The following is a 23174-nucleotide window of genomic DNA, read 5'->3' on the forward strand; positions in this document are numbered from 1 at the left end:
ATATAACAGTCCTCGAAGTAAATAATATAAATCTAATGACATATTCTTAAAGTGTATGTAGCAGGAGGAAAAGTCGACGGTCAATTGAAAATTTTGACCTTTCGTATTGAAGATATGGATTTTTTCCCAAAAAGACCTAATTTTTTTTGGTGTTTTGGGGAAAAAATCCATATCTTCAATACTTAAAGGTCAAAATTTTCAATTGATCGTCGGCTTTTCATCCCACCTACATACACTTTAAGTATAAATCATCAGATTTATAAAGTTTACTTCAAGTACTGTTAAATATCAAAAATATCAATTTTAATGATTTGCCATAAAATGTGTATTAAATTGCGAATTTAAAAAATCAAAATTATTTGATATCAAAATGACATTCATCGTATTCAGAATGCAATTCAATATGTCTGATGTGCTCTAATGTCCCACAATAAATACTGTCCAAACGTTCATACCCCACCCCTTAAAAGATTGGTTTAATTACAGAATTCAAAATTGTATGACCACCTTAATTGTGTTTGCAAGTTGTATGCTCCCTCTCTACTTGTTTAACAGTGATACGATATTTGTTTTTGTAATTTTGCAGTTGATATAAATCAGTTGTTGGAAGAAGAAAGGTTACGTTCCGACAGTTACTCAACAGGAAGCTCAGCAACAGCCGATACTACCGACTCGCCATCACTTGAAGATAAAGATGTAAGAATAGATAGATACATGGTATATAATGATTAACTGAAGTGAATATGCAGTGGACTAATTAAATCTTGTATAGTGGACATCAAATTGCATACAAATATGTGGTTTTATTACATGCTTTGGAAAGTGTTTATACAGTGGATATAGACAAATCCAACAACTGCCCAATTGGGTGGATTAAAGCCGCTTAAAATTCGATTTGTGTTGTAAACTGTCATCATTCTTTTGTCTATGTGTAACACGGGTGATAGAATGCAGTTTAAAATACCCTCCAAGGCCGCATCATTTCACATTTTAGGTGAGATAGCTGGGTCCCCGTCGCGGCTATGGCTGCCATTGAGGAGTAGGAATGTGTGAAATTGGATTCGTCTATACAGTGTGCAAAAGATTTAAGGTACCAGTTATGTTCACCCCTGCCTAAAGAAAGACAAATATGTCAACATTTAAACAAGCAACCAATACATGTGTACTTTAGCTCTGATTTAAAACCTCATTTTTTTAAATTGGTTGAGAATTAAAGAAACGGTGATCTGAAAACCTAAGGAAGAAACAAAATCAAAGTTGCACTTGTGTTCGAATCAATGAAACCACTACGCCAGTTTTATTTATTTATTTTATTTATTTGCGCTTTCATTATACAAGGTAGCTCCTTCAGTGACAAAGCACTGCTATTCTAGGGGGCCCTGTAAATGTGCTAATCAATGGAATGCATATGTCACTAGTTCTCTTGTTCGAGAATGCTTTGTATACAAATCAATTTAGGATATGCAATGGAGCAAACTGCAACTTTTGAATTGGCATCTTCCTTCGGTTTTTGAATCAAAGTATCTTTATTTCTAGAACGATTTCAACGAATGAGCTCTTAAATCCGAGCTAGCTCCAATTATGACATCCGTCTTTGTTTACGATAAATGTACATGGGTAAACAATAACTGGTACCTTAATTGTTCTGCAGTCTGTATACTTACGTCATCACCAATTTCATTGTGTGGTATTGTTGAGACATGTTACATATGTAATAGCCATTAACAGTCGGCCGCTAGCTAGGCTGGATGCACGAGACTGCTGATTACGCACTCATCATGTAAACTATTGTATGTCCGCTTGAGTTTTGTATAAACATTTTCCATAGCATTATGTGAAACCACTTATCACCATTTAGTACACAGTTTTCAGGTACATAGATGGCGATATAAACCATCCAAATGGTTTATATTCCCATATTAATTATCATATCTCAATGTGTAGAGAGAATCAAATTACCAGCCCTCATAGTTACCTCTCTTCACGCGGGTGTCGACTGCAGACGACATGTTTCAAAATTTTTAAAATTTTTTAAAAAATTCAAAAATTTCAGAAATGTAAATTTTCATGAACATATTTGGAATCAGCATGAAAAATGCATTAAAATGAGTACAAACAAGCCTAGTATTGGTTCAATAGTTCTTAAGATAGCTCTTGATATTTTGAGAAAATATTTCATAACTTGAACTTTTTCTGTTGAAGCGCATGGCTAGCATGCAGAGCATTCAAGTTAATAAACATGCATCATTGAAATGTTGCATATGCACATAATAATAACTTGTTGTGTTGCACAAATGTAATGTAACAAGGACTCCTGAAAACAGATGCCCATTTTGTGAAATCATAAAATTCAAGTATATATTGCATCATAGTAATCATTATGATCATTTTAAATACTAACATCTTCTATACGTAGATTTATATATATAGTGTGGTTTGAAGCACTTATCTACTATGGTTGCAGTGCATTTCATACATATAACCATTATATCCTACTCAGAGAAATACAGCACTAATATTTTCTTGGATTAAAATAAATTTACAATTATATCGTAATCTACACCCAAGACTGGCCAAGTCTTTGTATCTTATGACCGATTGTAAAATGGAAACATGCAAAGTCATGTTTTTGTCTCTACCCCTTTCAAAAATTATAAAATACTAACATTACACTTCTGAGATATGAATTGGGCTATACGCTTCATTTGGCAAAACAGGATAATATACGAATCCAAATATATTAGTGTTGCATATTTCTTATCAAGAGTAGATGTCATGCTGCACTGATATGTTTACCATCTTGTTACCGTGTATGCAGCTCACCATGCTGTCGTCATGGAAATAGCTACTGAAGTGTTAGAAATGTTTAAGGGGGTACTACACCCCTGCCCAATTTTGTGCCTATTTTTGCATTTTTTTCTCAAAAATTTTAGTGCATTGGGGACAAGTAAGATATGTATATTATAGGGGCAAGGACTACAACTACTGCACTGGAAATTTTATTTCAGCACAGAGAACAGTTACAGTCAAAAATGAAGGAAAACCAATATTTGATCAATAAATCAATAACAACTTGCTTTGAGTTGCTGAATTTTCAGTACAGTAGTTGTAGTCCTTGCCCCTATAATAAACATATCTTACTTGTCACCAATGTGCTATAATTTTGAGAAAAATGCAAAAATAGGCACAAAATTGGCTAGGGGTCCACTTAACAGGATTGTTACATTATAATTGCAGAATTCATTCAAGTTGTTTGTGGAAATTTGAGGGGCAAGTTCTTGAATTTTGCAAAATAATTTTTCATGCATTTAAAGTGTGATATTTCTGAATTTGTAGTGCATACAAAAATTTAATTTGGTTTGCCAATCAAAAACAGTTCATATAATAATAATCCATAATATTAATGTCACATAGCACAATGAAATGGAATGACTGGTCTTCTGCTTTTCTTATAACCAGCTTCCTAATATTATATTTCTGGTCATAAATAATAGATCTTTTCAAATTGTTCAAAGACAGATTTTCCGTATAAAAATTTGCTACTGCTCATCATGTAATCAAGCTTCTTATAATAGACCTTTTCAAATTTTTCGAAGAGAGTTTTTCCTGCATAGATAAGGTGACATTAGTGACCTGGATTTACTTAACTTTCAACTTAACTTTTGTGGTGGTTTCCTTGAGTGTAGATGCACTGTCAGAGCCAATAATATGGTGATATTCACTGTTGAAGTGTAACTCCTGTCAACTGCCTTATACAATTTTCAGAATTTCTGTCTGCAGTACAAGACAAAATAAACTGTCCGAAAAACCAAATGATCACTATAGTGGGATTCCATACATGTAGGCCTGGGCTGATATTCATAAAACCACACTAGGCCTAGTTGACAGCTAAAATTGACTTTAGCAAGCTGCTAAGCCTAGCTGATTGCTAATTCTTATTCATAAAACCCAGTTAGAGTTAGCAACATTCTAAAATTTTGCCAAAACTTAGAGTTGATCTGGGGCAGCGCTAAGTCACTAGTTGACAACTAGTCAGTCTGCATTTGGACATGATTTATTGTTTTAATTTCATATTAACTGTTGTCAATTATGAAAAATAATGTTCTCAGAATATTCTGTTTCTGAGGTCTTCAGTGTGTTTTACACATAAGAAACTGTCTTAAAAACACACAACAAATTTAGGGTGAATGAATAAACGTTGAACTAAGCCAGTATTGTTTAACCAAATTTGCACAAGAAAAATGATTATGATATAGCAAGTAATCTTTAGTTAAGCAGATATGTTCAATCGAAGCAATTCTGTTCAATTGTTTGATACGTAAAAGATATATTTTGGAGACATGTTACCAATGTTCTCTTTGGTAAAGATGCATGACTTATTTTCAATAACAAATTATATGTCAATTTGATAAAGATAAATCATGCTTGGCTTACTCATGGTGGACATTTTGTTATGATTTGCCGTAACAACCTTGTAGGCCTATATAGCTTACAAAATACACATGTAATTTTATTAACTAAATCTCAATGAAGACCATCAGCAATGAGTCATTACATTTTGATCATTTTGACTGTGGTTCAGAGCTCAAGTATAATAGACATGTATTATATAAGCCTATTGTATTAGATGTTACACAACTGTTGAAGGCCATAGCACCCAAAACACCCAAATAAGTTATCAGCTAAATATTTCTAGTTGATAGCTAGTTAGCAAAGTGTTTAGCAAGGTTTTATGAATAAGAAATTAGTTGATTGCTACGTAGCTATCAACTAGTGGATTTAGCATCTTGCTAAGCACAAGTTGGTTGCTAATTTAGCAAGGCTTTATGAATATCGGCCCTGTTGTTTATTGATTGGTAAATTAATGGGCCTTTGACTTCATGCTCACCCATACCACTAGTGGGTCTTGGCCAGGTCATTTTGTCTTGTACTGTAGGCATAGACTTTGTGCAGAGATCATTTTGATTGAGGTTCAGGACATTATAGCATGACCTGACCTGAATATTCCTGATAACTAACAGGTTTTGCATAATACTTCATAAGTGAATCCACACATAGTTCACTGAAAATAGTTGCATACATTATGGTGAAATGGTATAGTTTATTTATTTATAATTATTTGACATATTGTGAAATATTTCATCAAAAATCATTTCATGGCCTTGTCAAAAATAAACCAATATGCAGATAAACTCTTTCTATAGCATAAGGTCTTTCATACTGATTTGACCTTTGCCCTGCTGACCTTTAACCTTCCACAGTCATTTGATTCGCCTCAAACCCAATCGTCCAGTCCAATTCACCCCCATCATCCGACTTCCATCCGTCTTGATTCCGGAGTAGTAAGTGAAGGAGAAGGAATTACACGGACGGGGACAGTCCGTTGTTGGCTCGCAGGTCGGCCAGTCTCGAGGACGTCAACGCTAAACATCCACCAAATGTAAGGAGCATCCGTTTCATAATTTTGCATGCTTTAGAAAAAACTGGCTTTGTTTTTGCCTCTTTATTTTGTGCAGTGTGCCTGGGAAGAAGGAAGAGCAGCTGTTAGCAAACCTGTTTTGTTTTATTTATTTGAAAGTTGTATTAATACAAAATATAGACAATGCAAATTTATAGTTTTGAAAATTTGAGTTATTTTTTGTTCAGTTAGAAGTATAACTTAGTGGGTCAGCATGATGCATATAATTGATCCGAAGCAAGTTTTGTTTAAGCTTGGTCATGCATTTTGAAGCACCACTTTGTAGCACTTTCACTTGCCATTTTTATTAGTTGCACAATGCACAGTGTGATCAGTGTCTAGTCATAGGAATGGATATAGTTTCCATTATATTCCAATTGTCAAACTTTGTTAGAAGTCACCAAGTACCTCACTTAAATGATGTTAACAGAATCACAGCACACATACACATCTCATGTCTGCTTTTCTTTAGTTATTTTTTATGTGAAATATTTGCATTATTAAAGTAATAAAAGGGCATTTGTTAATATGGAATTGATATTTGTAATGTAGGCATTGGTAAGTTTACATTATTATTTTATAGCTACAATCCTGGTCAAAATTGTTTGAACACTTTAACATGAGTGCTGCATATATGCCCCCCATTCCCCCCGATCAATGTTGGTAGTTGTTTATTTGGCCATGCACCCTTAGAGACATCCAACATTGATTGGTGGGGAAGGGGGAGGGTTGTAGTAGTAAGAACAGGTTCAAACTTTACACCAAAGAAAGCTATATTTCAGTATGTTAAGTATAACTAAAATACCAGTCAAAACAGTAAAACCTTTACACAAGTGTTCGAACGACTTATGGCCGGGATTGTAGGTATCCGATAGTTGTTTTAGATAATTGCCCATTTCTATGCTGAATAAGCTTGTAATTTACCCTCAATTTAGATAGATAATGCCGCCTATATTTGCTAATAGTTGGTGTATGGTCACTAAATGGATTTAGTTTATGAAAAGATTAATTGAGTAGGATCGTTGTAGATAATAAAAAGTATTTTTTTAGCCAAATACAATAACACAAATCTGAGCCAGGTTGGCTGATGGCTTGATCACACATGATCTGGTCTACTGCTTTTCCCACAAAACTTGATTGCTGATGACACATCCTTATTACCCGGTAGTGATTTTAGCAGTGGGTCATATACATGTTCTAGAACTATAAACCCATCATCACCAGATCATCTGTGATCAAGCAATCAGCCAAGGTGGCGAAAGCTCAGATTTGTGATTGAATGTAGCTAAAAAATATTAAAAAGAAAAAAAAACAACAATAAGTTTTCATTTGATTTGGTTTGTATTTATGTGTCATTTCATACAACATACATTTTATATACAATATTTGAATTCCTTTAAAAGTTTACTTTGTATTTTTATAAAATCTTTATATTAATGTTTGAGATTACACAAATTTAATTTAATGTGAATTTTTAAAGGTCTTCAATATTGTCATAGCTCCTTAAACAGTTTTACTGAGTCCACATATTCCCTTCCAACATACAGAAAGAACCCAGCATATCACAGCGTTCGCCTGCATACAACACTTTACCATCCCCACGCCGTAACAAAGACTTTATATTTACCGATTCTCCGACTCATGAAGGAGGAGGAGGTGGTGGCTTCCAACAGAGAAGGAGCAAAGAAACAAGTAAATCTTTTGGGAAAGGATTGTTTAAAAACAGAGGTGCCAAGAAAACGTCCAGTGCACCAAATCTGGGTAAGTAATAGAAAAGAGTCAATACAGTTGTTGTGAACGTGATGTATGCTTAGACATTGTGTATAAACACATCAACAAAAATAAGTCCCCCTCCCAATATTTCGTCATAGCATTGTAAGGTTTCGTTTTGTACCAATAAAACTAACTTTGAAATATTTATATGACTGTTTACTAAATGTTGTGTGAAAATGAAAGATATCCATGACTTCAGGGCTGAATGAGCCCATATTGAAGACAAAAACTGCCCTTTTCAAAAGTCACAAATTCGGCCTATGCTTGTCACAAAAGTTGATTCATGGCATGTCACTAATGCAAAACCCATGTGGACTGTGGTTGAGTGCAGTTTAAAATCCTCACCAAGTGAACATTCTTGATCATTCAGTCATGCAAATCCCCATCTTGATGCAGAGCTCAGCACAGTGAGTGATAAGATGGTCAGTCTCATTCCTTGTCCCAATACACCTTGCAGTTAACAAGCATAGGCCTACTTTGTGACTTTTGGAATGGGCAGTTCTTGTCTTTAATTTGGGCTCATTCAGCCATGAAGTCATTGACATCTTTCATTTTCACACAACACTTAGCAAACAAACAGTCATATAATTATTTATCAGTTAGTTTTATTGGTACAAAGTTTTATTCTACGATGTTATGACGTAATTTTGAGAGGGGGACTTATTTCTTTTGATGTGTTTAGTTTGGTTAAGAATGCCCTCATTTGATTCAACTTTTGACTCCAGGCACCACGATCCATAGCTAGTGAGGCAATAGCATCTGGTTGTAAATCAATGTTGATATTCCCCAACAGCTTCTATATGTAAGTGGGATAGCTTGTCATTTGTTGCCCTGGTCTACTTTTGCCATGTGATGGAACATGAAGAGCATATCTTCTACAGGCAGGACTCCGTTACTGGCATCCTCAGGATGTATCACAGGGAGGGAATGCCCTACGAATTGGAAAACATCCAGAAATTGTGACAGATCTGTGTGTAATCCCACCCCCTAAATCATGGCCCAAACCCTGCATAACTTTACACAGTGTTACATGACTGTTTCAATTCCCATTCATGTATGGTCAGGGCCGGATTTACCTGGGGGCCCTGGGCCAGCTCAAAATTTGGAGGCCCCCAACGCACTGTGAGGAAGGCATGTGCCCTCAAGTTTTAAGATATTACTAGGACATTTGCGCACAAAGCGCGCGAAAAAAAATAGACTATTTAGCCCAAATTGATGCTGAATTTTGCTATATAACAGGCCAGTGCGCGCAAAGCGCGCATAATTATGCTGGCATGAGAAGTTTCAGGTTTGAGCCTGAATTCAGGCTTTTTTGGGTCCAAATTTCTGCACTTTCTTTTAATTTCAGCCTGTTTTTGGCCTTTCTAGCCTAATTTCACACACTTTTTCATGCTTTTTCAAACTTTTCAGGTTTTTTCATGGATGGCCATTCTCATAGCTGATTGTGCAATTTTTGTACCCTATTTTTGCACACTGCACAGGGCAGTTTTGGGGGGCCCGGGCCCATCTGGCCCTATGGTAAATCCGGCCCTGTGTATGGTGCCAGATTGAGGCTCTTCACGCATATGGCGGAACCGTGCAATGAGCGAATAGCTTCACTGTAATGGAATATGTAGATTTATCCTTCTCATGTTTGTTGGTATTTAATTCAACAGCTATGACGGAGTCTGATGGTGAAGAATACATCGGAGTCCCAAGGAAAGAAGTGACCTTTGACATGGAAGCTGGTATTATCCCTCCTCCACCAGGAACACCGCCCATTGACAGACATAAAAAGAAAGGAGGCATCAAGAAATTAATTGGAAAGTAAGTAACCCAAAAAAAAGATTAGTATTGAAAAGATTTGTATTGAACTACATACATAGATGGACAAAGAATGTCACAGAATGGAGGCCTTGGCTGGGCTCAAGACACCAAGGCAGACAGAAAGTCAGATGGAGGGATGAGATAGCAAGTTTCATAGGGATCAGGTGGATGGCAAAAGCAAATGACAGGAATCTTTGGTGCTAACTTGGGGAGGCTGCAGTGGGCTGAATACGGCTGATGATGATGATGATGATGACATACATAGGGGATAGTTTCATAAGCTTACTCCTCATTCCAGAAAAATACAGAAAATATACAGCACTAACTAAATATATATATATGATTTAGCTATGTTCATTTGGAAAAGCAAGATAATTGTTGATATTATCGGGAGAGACAAGATACTAAGATTCACTGCAATTGTAATAACTTGATTCCTGTCCTTGGTTTACATTTACACATAGGTTAATGAACACGTATTGTTGGGAGAAAATTAGACAAAATAATGCACACACTCTTGATGTCTAATGCACGAGCCCCGAAGGCTGCTTTGATATAGGAGTGTATGAATACATGATTATCGCTTTGTGTATTTTATGTGTGAAGGAATGACAGACGACATGCAGTGACAGTTTAAAACTGGACAGTCCTTTACTCTGAATTCGTATTGCTTGTTTACAAAATCAGTTGGGCTATTCCAGTTGAAAACCATACACCCCCTAATATGGAAGACATGATCTTAATCTCCCACACAGGGGTGTAGATTTCAAATGGAGTCACCCATTCGGGTAACTCCCATTTGAAAATCACGCTACCTTCCTTATGTGTATATGGAATATGGATTTCAACTGAAGCTTCCCAACTACCTCAGAGATCAGTCTTAGATTGATCAATATTTGATCTAAAATTGTTTCTGATTAAAGGCACTAGCAGTGATCCTGATTAAAATATTTGAAGTGTGTAGGATAACTTAACCCTAACACGCCCGTATACTACAAAATACTACTTGATATATGCGCTGTTCGTGTGTGCATCCCACGTGGTGTGATGACTTAATCGACCCAGTGCTTGGCATCGAGGGTCTCGGGTTTGAATCCCACCCAGAGCAAACAACTTCTTTCTTTGTTTTCTCTCTTTATTCCTTCCTTCTTTCCCTTCCCGTTGCCAAAAAGCCCCTGGCGGGTTAGGGTTAAGAAGTGAAGCATAGATCTACAGTATTATATACATTCTCATTCCATATCTTTTTCCCCATATGAAAAAATAAGTGAATTCAATTGTGTGACTGTCTGCATGGACATCAACCTCCAACATCGACTAAAATGTCAAAGGTCACCCTTATTAGGCCACATTTGGCCTTGCAGAGCATGTTAGCACACCTATATTTCTTAAAAAAATACAAATTGATTTCTTTAAATTTTCTGATAAAAAACATTGTGTTTCTCATATTCTCCTTTGTATTAGGTTGAAACGTAGCAGTTCAGCGTCCATGAGTCTTGACGATGATGACCTGGACATTCCCATTGAATTCAGAGGGGTGGACGGTTAAGAGCTACAGCAGGGGCAAGATTAGGGTGGTCCAAGGAGCTGAGAGCCAATGGGTAAGAAAATTGGTGATGATGTAAAAATTTGTTATATAAGCATATGTGCCTATTAAAAAATTGCTCGGACAAGAAATTAAACTTTTTCATTGTTTTTCTTTTAATTTACAAATATATATAACACACGAAGCTCAAGACGCTCTTTTTATACTACAGCTAGCCAATCTCGCCGGCCGGCGTTGCATACTGCATTAGCCTATTAACGGACGCAGACCACTAGTCTGCTACCATATTACACCAGAGATGAGAAACTTCTCTGGTGCTACCAACTTTCGCTCAAATTGCAGTGAATGCAATAGGTCATAATCTTGATACATAATCTTGATGGATGGCTATTAATAAATATTCATATTTAGCTGCCGGCATCTCATTATTTTCTATATTTTGTATTCTGTATCCCTGCCAAAGAAATTTTGAATCACAGAAATTTTTCAAGGAAAAACCTTAAGCAAGGAATTGGAATACAAGTTAATCAAGGACATAATCTTTAGCTTTTTTTGACCTTGCCCATCGCTAGAAAAGAAGCCCACGGTATAGTTCTGTGGGCTTCGGTCAGATACAGGTTTCAGTCAAAGTTATTTGTACAGAAATTGACTATGGTTCGTGAACCAGAAACTAAACTCCCAAATTTAATAAAGATATACTATTTTAGATAAAAAGAAATATTGTTAGAATATAGATTCACATACACCCGGAAATATGTGACAGCAGGTTTATTCAGCTGAAATTAGGGCATATAGTGTATGACTATTTCTCTGCGTACAGATTATTTGATACAATTTTTTGACCATACGGTTAAACTCCTCTTTGTAGTGTCAACTTTATCATGGTGAATGTTTTATATCTTTGTATTTTTTTGCAGTGATATTGACACACCGTTTGCTAAATGGGACACGGATCATGTAGTTGCGTGGTTGCATGAGTTAGGTCTGGGCCAGTATGCTGCCATGTGTCGTATCTGGGTGAAGAGTGGGTCAACATTACTGAAAGCTACACCAATAGAACTTGAGAGGGTAAATACACATTCTGTATTTTGACATGGATCAAGTATACGGTGTTTAGAAAGTCCGTTCCGCCTATATTCCGACTTCCCCTGGAGCATAGCATCAATATGGAAGTACCCCTTCTGTTTATTTGCCTTTAGGCTACTAGCTGCAAAGAACCCTAAGGCTCATTGCAGCAAAAAAATATGATGGCCATTGTTCTAGATTTTTAGAGCTAATTTTGTATGTTTTAACAGATTTAAAGGTCTGCAGACCTTGATTTTCAATGGAAAAACAACAATAACTGAGGTTTGCAGACTTTCGGAGGTTATTATCAACCATAAAAGGCAACAACTTCAAATCAATTGCTATGTGACATTTATATTAATCTAAAACAATAACCAGTAACAAATATATATCAAGTTAATATGCAATTTAATTTAAAGCATGTTAAAATGGTTTTCTTATGGGGGAGGAACAGACTTATGACACACGGTATAGTTGCATTGGAATGCTAGTTTGAGTTAGACGCTGTTCTCCCATGATGCCTAGGCACTACCTTGGTGGGAACTTTAAATCTCCCACACAGGGAGTATGAATTTCAAATGGAGCCACCCATTCAGTGTTGTCTGCTCCAAAATGGGCTTTTCTAGTTGAAATCCATACACCCCCTATGGAAGACGTGACCTTAATCTTCCACACAGGGAGTAAGAATTTCAAATGGAGCCACCCATTCAATGTTGTGTGCTCCAAAATGGGCTTTTCCAGTTGAAATCCAAACACTCCCTATGGAAGACATGACCTTAATCTCCCACACACGGAGTGTGGATTTCAAATGAGGTTACCTGAATTGGTGACTCCATTTGAAATATTTTGGGAACTTTGCATTACAAACAATCCACACACGTCTTGAGAGGTTGCCTAAGCAATAGGGAAAAAATCTTTATAAAATTTTATAAAGAAACATTTAGAGGTTAATAACTGCGCATCGGTAATTTGGAGGGCATGGTGAAAATCCAAACATTTTGCCTTTGGAACCGAGGAATATCCTGAGGTCCAAAGCAAAGTGTTTAGATTTTTCACAATACCCAACATACCGAAGCAAAGTTATTAACCTCATTCATAACCGTCACTTTGATCTCCTCACTTTACAAAATAATGCACAATTTTCTTCAAAAATAAACAATTTTTACGTTTTGCCTTTCCAAAAATTGATCAGGCTAAAACAGGACGACCAATAACAGAATGGCGAATCACAATCTGTGCAAATATGGTAGCGCGCAATCCAAATACGGCGGCCAGCGCTCTCGATAATTTGTTCGATGCACAACACGGCGTGCACGGATGTTACTAATATTTACGCTGACAGCAGCGGAGGTCCACTGTCAATTAGTAACAGCGTTTGCGTTTTGGCAAATAAATAAAAATGATTGGATCGCATGTTTCGTGTATATTAATGAGGTTATGAATGTCATTTCAGGACCTTGGAGTGAAACACCATCTGCATCGGAAGAAACTGCAGTTGGCATTACAATGCATAGGTTCAGAACAAGAGGACCGGTTTGGCGATTTAGACTACTCTTGGGTACTCCGATGGCTTGATGATGTAGGCCTACCACAGTACAAAGATTCCTTCAGTGAAGCCAGGATAGATGGTAGAATGTTACATTACTTGACAGTGGTAAGTTGATAATGATTTGTTGTAAAGATTGTTGGTAGTTTGAGTGAAGACACAGGCCAGTATTAACAAAAGACAACTAAGGGACGAAATCAAAACTCGACCGGCGGTTGACCGCCGGCTCCGTCCGGTTCCGCCCAGTTGCTATTGTTCTAAACAAACGTAACTGGACAGAACCGGCGGTCAACAGCAGGTCGAGTTTTGATTTCACCCCTAAGTCCATCTGTGTTCAACTAGGTAGCATGTGTATTCCCTTAAATTTACTTCATTTATCAAAATTGTAATAATTGACAAAAGTTGAATAAAAGGTAACAGGGACAAACCTGCGGTCACAGGCTGGAGCGCCCATCTTGCTTTCGAAGCGATTGGGCCAAACTCCAGCATGTAATGTTGCTGAAGGGGATCGCTACACCTCCTCCACAGCGAGTCTGTTACCTTCCCACTCTGGCCAGGTTGCCATACCGGCGCAAAAGTTTCTCACACCAGTCGTCCGCCCCACTCGTCATAACAACAGTCTAGCATATCTCAGATCAAGAGCAAAGTAAAACTGCTACAGAGACTCGTACTTCCCAAGAACAATTCAGGAGTGGAATGTACTGCCTGAACATATAGTTAACATACCAATCACCTCAACATTCAAGACCGAAGTTACAGATCACCTAAGAAGAAAGCAACTACAACAAGCATAAGCAAACTACGCGCCCTCACATCCCTTCGCGCTTGACTTCATGTATGGAAGCGTTGCAAAGTATCCTTCATATTCAAAGTTAAATAAAGTTGGTACCCATTTGTACACCTGGTTGAGGAAAGGTAATAGGCGTGAATAGCCATGTCTAAGTGCACAACACATTGACGCCGCTGGGATTTGAACTCACAACCTCGAGCTACCTCGCCACCACTGCCCCACAAACGGCCCCCTCTCCTTGCCCCCATGACCTTTTAACAAACTTAATTATAATCATGCTGTGTTTCATTTTGTGGGAAGATATGAAGTTTCTCTCCATTAGGCTAATGCCTTTTACTGGTCCAAGATTAAATCTTGGCCATTTTATCTGTGGGATGAAGCTTTGCTTTACGCCGGGTCTATTTAATACGATTTAAAAGATTTAAATCCTGTTGTTGTTGTTGATTAGGATGATCTGCTGTCTCTAAAAGTAACCAGCGCCTTCCATCATGTGAGCATTATGAGAGGTATCCAGTGTCTCAGACTCAATAGCTTCCAGCCAAACTGTCTCCGCAGAAGACCTACAGATGAGGTAAATAATATCATCACACATTTCTATTTATATATATAATTTTACTATTGGGCTATTCTATTTAAAATCCACACTACCCCTGTGGAAGATTTTGGAAATATCTGCCATGGGGGAGTATGAATTTCAAATGGAATGAGCACATTTAGGCAGCTCTGTTTGAATGTCATACACCCTCTGATAAAGATTCAACCTAAATCTTCCCCTGAGGGAGAGATAGTTTCAAATGGAGCGGCTAATGTGTTAATTCCATTTGAAATTCATACTCCCTCTGTAAAATGGAGCTGCTAATGTGTTAATTCCATTTGAAATTCATACTCCCCCTGTGGAAGGAATTTCCAAAATCTTCCACAGGGGTAGTGTGGATTTCACCTGGAATTCTGTGTGGCTCATTGTGATACATTAACACACCTAGTTATAATTGTAACCAGGTAAGTCTTAAGCCAGAGAAGATATCGCACCCTTCCCAGAATCCTTTGCAATATGATACATGCCCTTGTTTCATCAAATGACACTCGCATTACTTTGTATATGTTTCCTTTGTTTTTATGTTTAAAATAGACTGGCTAATCATGGGTCAGTAGTCAAGAAATATATTTTTCAAGATCTGGATGTGCTCTGTTCACTGAGGTATATTTCATCCCTATCGACCCATGTTGCACTAGAGATAGCAAATCAGTACAGACAATTGAAATGGAAGAAATGCATTGTGGGAAGAGTAAGATATCTCCTTTAAGTCTAAGCTGGGTCCCTCTATGATTTCACTAAGCTATTACACTCTCGTATATATCCTAGGAATATTTGTTGTGAAATTTAACTTATACTTATTGTCACTTGTGAAAGTTGCACACATGTTTATATAAACCATTTCATGGAAGAAAAACCTACAGAAACAATTCTAAGAATATGAAGATACTTTCATACCGAATGTGAATTCATTTTATTTGACAACACATTTTATTGTATCATAAGTGGAACTAGTTGACACTGCTCAATACCCATTAAAATAAAATGAATGAATGAATGACAACAGTATTAAGCATCTTCCATCGGGCTATACCATTTAATAGCTACACCCCACCTGTGGAAGATTTAACTAAAGTCTTCCACAACTAGAGGGAGTATGAGTTTTGAATTGGGTAACTTCTATTTGAAATACTCCAGTTGTGGAAGACATAGGTAAAACCATACTACAGGGCGAGTATGGGTTTCAAAATGATTAACCCTGACCAATTACCTTTCAAAAACATACTCCCTCTGTAGAAGATATTTCCAAAATCTTCCACATAGGTAGTGTGGATTTCAACTGGAATTCAGTGGTGTCACCAGGGGGACATGGGGGGAAAAATTATGAAATTTCTGCAAAATTGGTGCAAAATGGTAAATTTTTGATTCTTTTTTGGTTTTGTTTTTGGGCGGAGGTGGGTAAAAATTAAATAAAAAACCTTGGACTTAATGTAATGCATTTTTCAGAGGTTTCAAAGTGCTGTAAGTTGGGGAGCAAAATCTGTGACTGGAGGAATTTGCCCCTGCCCCCTGGCACCGTCTGGTGAACACGTACTCCTTGTATTTAGTAAAGAAATAGACTCCGTACACCTGACGATCTTACCGTTCATTAAGATACTTCTTGCATCGATCCCGAGATGCGGAATCTCGGGTTCGATGCAAGTATCTTAATCAACATCGGAAACGGTAAAATCGTCTACAAAACATTTCTGTTTTGGACTATTCTGCTTGCTATCTTATGATACTATGCGGCTGGTGTGCTCATTTGCAGAACTAAACTAAACTGCTTGCAGATTTATCATGAAATTAACAAATCTGCACCGCCTCGTTAACAAGTTACCCTGTGATGTCCTAAACATGCCATAGTCCACTTTTCTTGCAGGGAAATGGTGATTGCTGTATTTGAGACAATAACATTTATTTCATAGTATTGTTTTTACAGGGATATCAGAATTGTATTGTATTTTTTAGACCATTCCTATAATTGGTACTTTCCTGCCATTGATCGGGTGAACATCGATATCATATCAATGTCACATATTGCAAAAAAACCGAAAGGGAGGTCAAGAAGTGTATATCATGAATACCGTATTTCGTCAAATAGTCGCCCCCTCAAATAAACGCCCCACCACTTTTTTCAACCAAGAATGCCGATATTTCCATGCTATCTTGTGTAGTAAGCTTACCAAGTTGCCCACATGGTCGATAATAGCGTCAATAATTGGCGAAAATCTGGATTGGAAACCCGAAAGTTTTTCTAGTTCATAGTTCGTCATTTTAGCGTGAGTTTTAAGTTTACCTAATGATTTTAATGGGAATTATCATTCTAAAATTGACCTTGAATAAACGACCCCCCCTTGGGAAAATGTAACGCCCCCGGGGGGCGTTTATTTGACGAAATACGGTAGATAGAATAACGCAATAATCATGTGACCATTGTGATGCTCTTCTTGACCTCACTATCACTATATATGTGATATCCATGTTTACCCCATCAATGGCAGGAATGTGCCAATTATAGGAATAGTCTATAGTGTAATCAGCAGCAAGGTCCAAATGGAAATCGGAATTTTTTCATTGTTACAATCCTACAGTGGGGTAGACTCCATTATCATGGCAAACCACACTTTCCATGCATAAATTTTTCAGTTGTTTATGTAGTGAATTTTTGATGTGCTACCGTAAAAACTCGATAGTTAGCATAATGTGCTTACTATCGAGCGATTTGAAAACGTGAAATGTTACCAAAGTCCGGCGCTTTACCAACATTACTGAGCTAATGGGATTGAGACACACATTTGCAGGTTTACTTACTTGTTCGTATATAACAGTGTGTATCGATGATCTGCGAAAAACCTTTTACACTTTTGTGGATGGGGCTCTTCATGTTTGCATGTTTTAGAAGTGCTCGATAGTAAGCACATATGCTAACTATCGAGTTTTTACGGTATTTCATCCCATATTTCACAAGTCCAATATCTAAGATGTTTGACAAGTCATGCCTTAATCTCCCGCACATGGCATGTGAATTTCCAATGGGGTTACCTGAATGGTTAACTCCATTGGAAATCTACAGTGATTGAGGGCGATTAAGGTCATGTCTTCCATGGGGTTGTATGGATTTCAACTGGATAGCTCATTGTGACTGATGGTTGGTTCCCTTGTTAATGGGCCCGTTGTTTATCTTCACCAACATGAAGCAAATATGTCACAGATACATATGTCAACCATGTATCTTCTAGTTGGATATCTGTGTTCATAAATCAGTAGCTGATTAGCACCGAATAGGGGCGATTGTTGGGTTTTTATTTCGCACTTTGGGGCACAAAAGTAAATCGCACACATTTTGGTATGTGCACGCATCTCACACACACATTATACGCACTGTGGTTTTGGGGGAATTGTGCTACTTGTTCAGTATTGATTTGCAAGTTTGGAAGCGTGTCTATTGGTATTAGAGATAATGAAGTGACGCACCAATCTATTGTCATACCCAGGGACAAGTGATTTGCGCGGAACTTTTTTTCCGCGCAATTGGCTTTTTTTTTCTATGGGCAGGGATATATGATTTGCACTGAAAAAAGTTCTGCGCAATCTCCGCGCAATTGGCTATTTTTTCCGCGCAAATCACTTGTCCCTGGCTCATACAAATCTAAACTTACATGATGACATATGTGACATGATCAAGGGCAATGAGTCGTATGTCGCTAATATTGTTTTTGAGATATGGCAAAAACAGTGTTCAAATTCTTTTGTTTGTTTTTTATTGTTTTAAGCCATTGATAAATTGCTCATAACTTGGTAACCAGATGTCTGATTTTGATGGGGTTTGCATCAAAATGTAACATTTGTAAACTGCCAGAAAATGATGTAAAAAACTTCTAATTAAAAATTGCTGAACTTCTAATTGAAAATTGCCGACATGTGATTCATTCCCGTTGATCAGGTCACATATGTAAACTATTGCACAGACATTCTTGTAGCCTGGCCCTGTTTACTGAAGAAAACTCAAAAAGCTTGCACTATGAAAAGCAAGCTATAACATAGAGACAGGGGTTCTCAACTTTTTTGTGGGGACCGAAACATATGCCTTAAAAGTCTACGCAACTTGCGACATATTTCGCTGGAGGAATGAATTTTGGAACCTTTAAACACCTGCCAAAGGTTGTTAAAATTTGATACAAGGGCTGTTGGAAATTCCGCTAAGCTTACTCCATTTTGTTGTTTATGATTACTATCAATTGACTTTTCATTTTTTTAGAGTCTCATCCCCACAGTTTGTGACCCCTACATGTTGAGAACCCCTACTTCAAAGGTCACTTTTTAGGACTTATTGGTATTTTGATAAAAGCAATGACATACGACATATCCCCTGCTTTTACTGTCTTTTAACTTGTAGTCTTCATGTACAGTTTTTGCATCATTATTGGAAAATTGTCATACAAAATGTTTGGCAACTTTTATATTCTTCTATCAGCTGCACCAGAAAAGGACCAAAGCAAGTTGAAAATAGGACATTGAAATTTATTTTTCCAATTTTTAACGGCATTGTAATATAGGCCTACTAAAATAAAATCAGTACACAAATGATTACTGTAGATTAGAAGAGATTTTTTGCACCCTGCTTTAATTCCAGTATACCTAGTCAAACTTGTTTATATTCATGTGAGTCTATCAGTTTTGCAGTAACCGAAAAGTAATTACAAAAAGGTGCAAGAAGATTTTTTTTCATTCGATCATTAAAATGGAAAAAATATGTACTTTTTGTTTTTTCTGTTCGTTTGTGTAACTTTCGTAATTCATGGCTTATTATCCGTTGCTTGCTAATTTTGTTACCTTTTACTGTCATCAGAATGGTCTATTTGTATTTGTATTCCATACACACCTTACACACATGGGTGTAGATTTCAAATGGAGCCACCCATTCAGGTAACCCCATTTGAAATTCACGCTCACCGTGCAGAAGATTAAGGTCATGTCTTCCATAGGGTGTGTATGGAATTCAACTGCAATAGCCCAACATGAGAGCCCCAAGTTGAGCTCAATATCGTTTATCAGTCATTGCTGTCCAAAGTCTGATGTGTCGGCCATTTTTTCTTTGCAGCGGTGGTTTCGTGAATTAAAGACTATGCCCGCTTGGAGTTCAGAAATGGTAAACTAATTCTTGGCAACCCGCTCTTTGCTGGGCAGTGGGCGCTGTATTTTGTGTGGTTATTTCTTTGCAGCTGTTTCCTTGTTATCAACCCTTTTGTGTGTAACCTTTGACCTTAATCCTACCCCTGTGTGATGGAATCTAGTTTGTGTGTGCACTGCATGGCATTGTCTTCAGGTGTGCATAGAATATACACTAATTATGTCAAATGTACATTGCATTAAGTCCGTAGTGGTGAAACTGCCCCACGCTGCAATAGATCAGGTCTACACAAATGTTCGGTTTCTTACAAGTAGAACTATATAGCGACAGCTTTATTGTATTTTTGTGCAGCGCAGTTAGATACTAGATGTCGACATGCATTAGAATTGAAATAGATTTTTAAGCAGCAGTAGATGTTATAAATAATATTTGTCTTTTGTTTAAAAAAAAAAGTCTTATGAAGGATTATTAGCAACTCTTCACACACTGATTTGAAGGAAAACACAAGCATATTACAATGCACAACCACAAAATTAGATCGACTCATGTACTCATTCCTACATGGAGTAAAAGTTTGTACATTGACAGAGTGGAACTTCATATTATACCGTATTTCGTCAAATAAACGCCCCCGGGGGCATTACATTTTCCCAAGGGGGGGGGGCGTTTATTCAAGGTCAATTTTAGAATGATAATTCCCGTTAAAATCATTAGGTAAACTTAAAACTCACACTAAAATGACGAACTATGAACTAGAAACACTGACTTCTGGTTCACTTCCGGGTTTCCAATCGAAATTTTTTCGTCAAAAAGTGACGCTATTATCGACCATGTGGGCAACTTGGTAAGCTTACTATACAAGATACATGTAGCATGGAAATATCTGCATTTTTGAAACATCTTGGTTGAAAAAGTGGTGGGGGTGTTTATTTGAGGGGGGCGACTATTTGATGAAATACGGTAGTGTTATTTTCTTGGGGTCACAGTAAATGTGTAATCCAAGATACATGTACATAATGCCTGAGCTAGATACAAATTGGTCCTACGTTCAAATGCTGGTGAAGGATAAATATTGGTTTTTTTTGGCTGACTCATGGGAAGACTAAATTGTGATCAAAACCTGATTCTTCAGATTTTGTAAAAAAGGATTTTGTAGAATAATAAATGCAGTATGCGCAACAATATATTATTGTGTAACCATATATAGCGTAGCATCATCAGTATAATGTTTTGTTCTGTTTTGTATTTGTGTTGTTATTGTAGAATTTTGTGTATAACACAAAACCAGTACAAATTTAGATGTTTCACAAAGTTTGTTAAAAGTTCATAAAAAACTGAGGTAGACTTGTTGGGAAAATATGAGATGAAAAACACAGAGATTGCACTTATAGCCACATGAATGTTCTAAAATTTTTTTTTAAAGCCCAGTGATTTTATATAGTGTTTCTCACAGACATAAATCCACAAGCCTCAGCACACTTTACTGGAATTTTCTGACTAATGTGGCCCCAGACACCAGTATTCTACTCAAATGAACAAAACTGCCCAAAGAAATAATGTACCGTATTCGTTCCAATAAGCGCCTATGCCCCATTCATAACCTCATTAATAAACGCGATGCATGCGATCCAATTACATTGAGCTGTTTGTGAAAACGCGAACGCAAATCGAGGTCATTAATTTCTCACAATTGACCGCAAAATGCGTAATTGTTCCAATGTCACACACAATTGAATACCTGAGTGGAAGAAGGGCCCAACTCCAAATTTTTACAAAAATGAGTTTGACCCAACATTCTATTGCCAACAGACTGTTCTTCCTTGTGTGTGAAAGATGAGTCAAAGTCCACTCTCCAAATAGTCTTCCATGTACACTTAATCATGGTTTTTATGGAAGAAAGGCCCAACTCCATGGAGTTGGGCCCTTCTTCCACAGATATTGGAATATAAGAGAAATTTTGTTCACCCATGAAATCTGCTTTTCACTACAATAAACTTTCTTGCTAACATATTACATGCTTCTACTTGTGCAATTAATGGATAATTATCAAATTTCTGTGGCTATTTATACCACATCTGCTCACGGAACTGGCACTTGCAGTATATTAGTGGAAGAAGGGCCCAACTCCAGCTCAGTATTAAGACCTGTACCGCTGCCATGGAAACATCATATTTAATTTCGAATGTATGTAGTATTGTATGTTCATGTATTAAAGGTCCTCTGAAGATGAAAACATTCTGTCTATAAAACTTTTGCAAATATTAAGTTTTTTCTTAATATCTCAAAAACAGTTTTGATGGAGTTGGGCCCTTCTTCCACTCAGGTATTCAATTGACCGGCGTTTGCGTGTTGTTGTGCGTCAAACAAACTGTGCGCGCGCTGGATGCCGTATTTGGATTGCGCGCTACCATATTTGCACAGATTGTGATATGCACTTTTGTTATTGGTCGTCCTGTTTTAGCCAGAACGATTTTTGGAAAGGGAAGATGTAAGAATCATCTATTTTTATAAACTTTTAAGCAAAATTTTGTGTAATTTTGTAAGGTGAAGAGATTAAAGTGACGGTTATGAATGAGGTTAATAACTTTGCATCGGTAATATGTCAGGCATTGTGAAAAATCTAAACATTTTGCTTTGGACCTTGGAATATTCCTCGGTTCCAAAGGCAAAATGTTTAGATTTTTCACAATGCCCTCCAAATAACCGATGCGCAGTTATTAACCTCTAAATAAGCGCCCACCCAGGGTATTTTCTATTTGCTACCATAGGGTACCATTAATATTGAAGTGACAGATTAGATGTTGATACAGTGAAATAGCTGCAAGTCATGTGTAAACTTGCAATACATTTTCTGCATCAGAAAGGCTATTAGAACGTCTCAGGACCCTACATACGTAAATTTGTATCTAATAAACACCTTTTACAGAAAAATTATGAGGTAAAAAATAAGCACCCATCCAAAATAACTTTGTTAAGCGCACTGGGCGCTTATTGGAATGAATACGGTAATTCAAGTACCTTTTAAAAAAATACAAATAATACTTGAAACTCAAGGTGCAAGTGCTTGTGATTTTCAGTGATGTCATCATGTGACGGAGAGAGCACCTATTTTGGCAAGCTCATAGGGCTGTTCCATTTAACATCCACACTCCACCTGTGGAAGATTTTGGAATATATCTTCCACAGAGGGGGTATACATTTTGAATGGAATGAACACATTAAGCAGTTCCATTTGAATTCCATACACCCTCTGAGAAAGATTCAATCTGAATATATTCAACAGAGGGATGGTGAGTTTCAAATGGAGCTGCTAATTCCATTTGAAACTCGTACTCCCCCTGTGGAAGATATTTCCAAAATCGTCCACAGGGGTGGTGTGGATTTAAACGGAACAGCCCAAATGTGTTGTTCATCTCTTAATTCGTACATGTCTGCTTTTTAGTCTTCAAAGTTTATATATATATAGTATTGAAAACTGTGTTTTT

General features: G+C 37.1%; 1 protein-coding gene across 1 annotated transcript in view; it reads left to right on the top strand.

Annotated features, from left to right (window-relative positions):
* LOC140155486 (liprin-beta-1-like) overlaps window positions 1–23174 on the top strand; it is a 167218-nt gene that overhangs the window by 127728 nt on the left and 16316 nt on the right. Inside the window, 11 exon segments of the mRNA XM_072178353.1 lie at window positions 587–696; window positions 5262–5440; window positions 7006–7159; window positions 7162–7219; window positions 8887–9037; window positions 10499–10563; window positions 10566–10635; window positions 11498–11648; window positions 13099–13299; window positions 14430–14552; window positions 19660–19707. Of these exon segments, the coding sequence (XP_072034454.1) occupies window positions 587–696; window positions 5262–5440; window positions 7006–7159; window positions 7162–7219; window positions 8887–9037; window positions 10499–10563; window positions 10566–10635; window positions 11498–11648; window positions 13099–13299; window positions 14430–14552; window positions 19660–19707 (1310 nt within the window).

The sequence above is a fragment of the Amphiura filiformis genome, chromosome 6 (genome assembly GCF_039555335.1).
Source record: "Amphiura filiformis chromosome 6, Afil_fr2py, whole genome shotgun sequence".
In the NCBI taxonomy this organism is placed as follows: Eukaryota; Metazoa; Echinodermata; class Ophiuroidea; order Amphilepidida; family Amphiuridae; genus Amphiura; species Amphiura filiformis.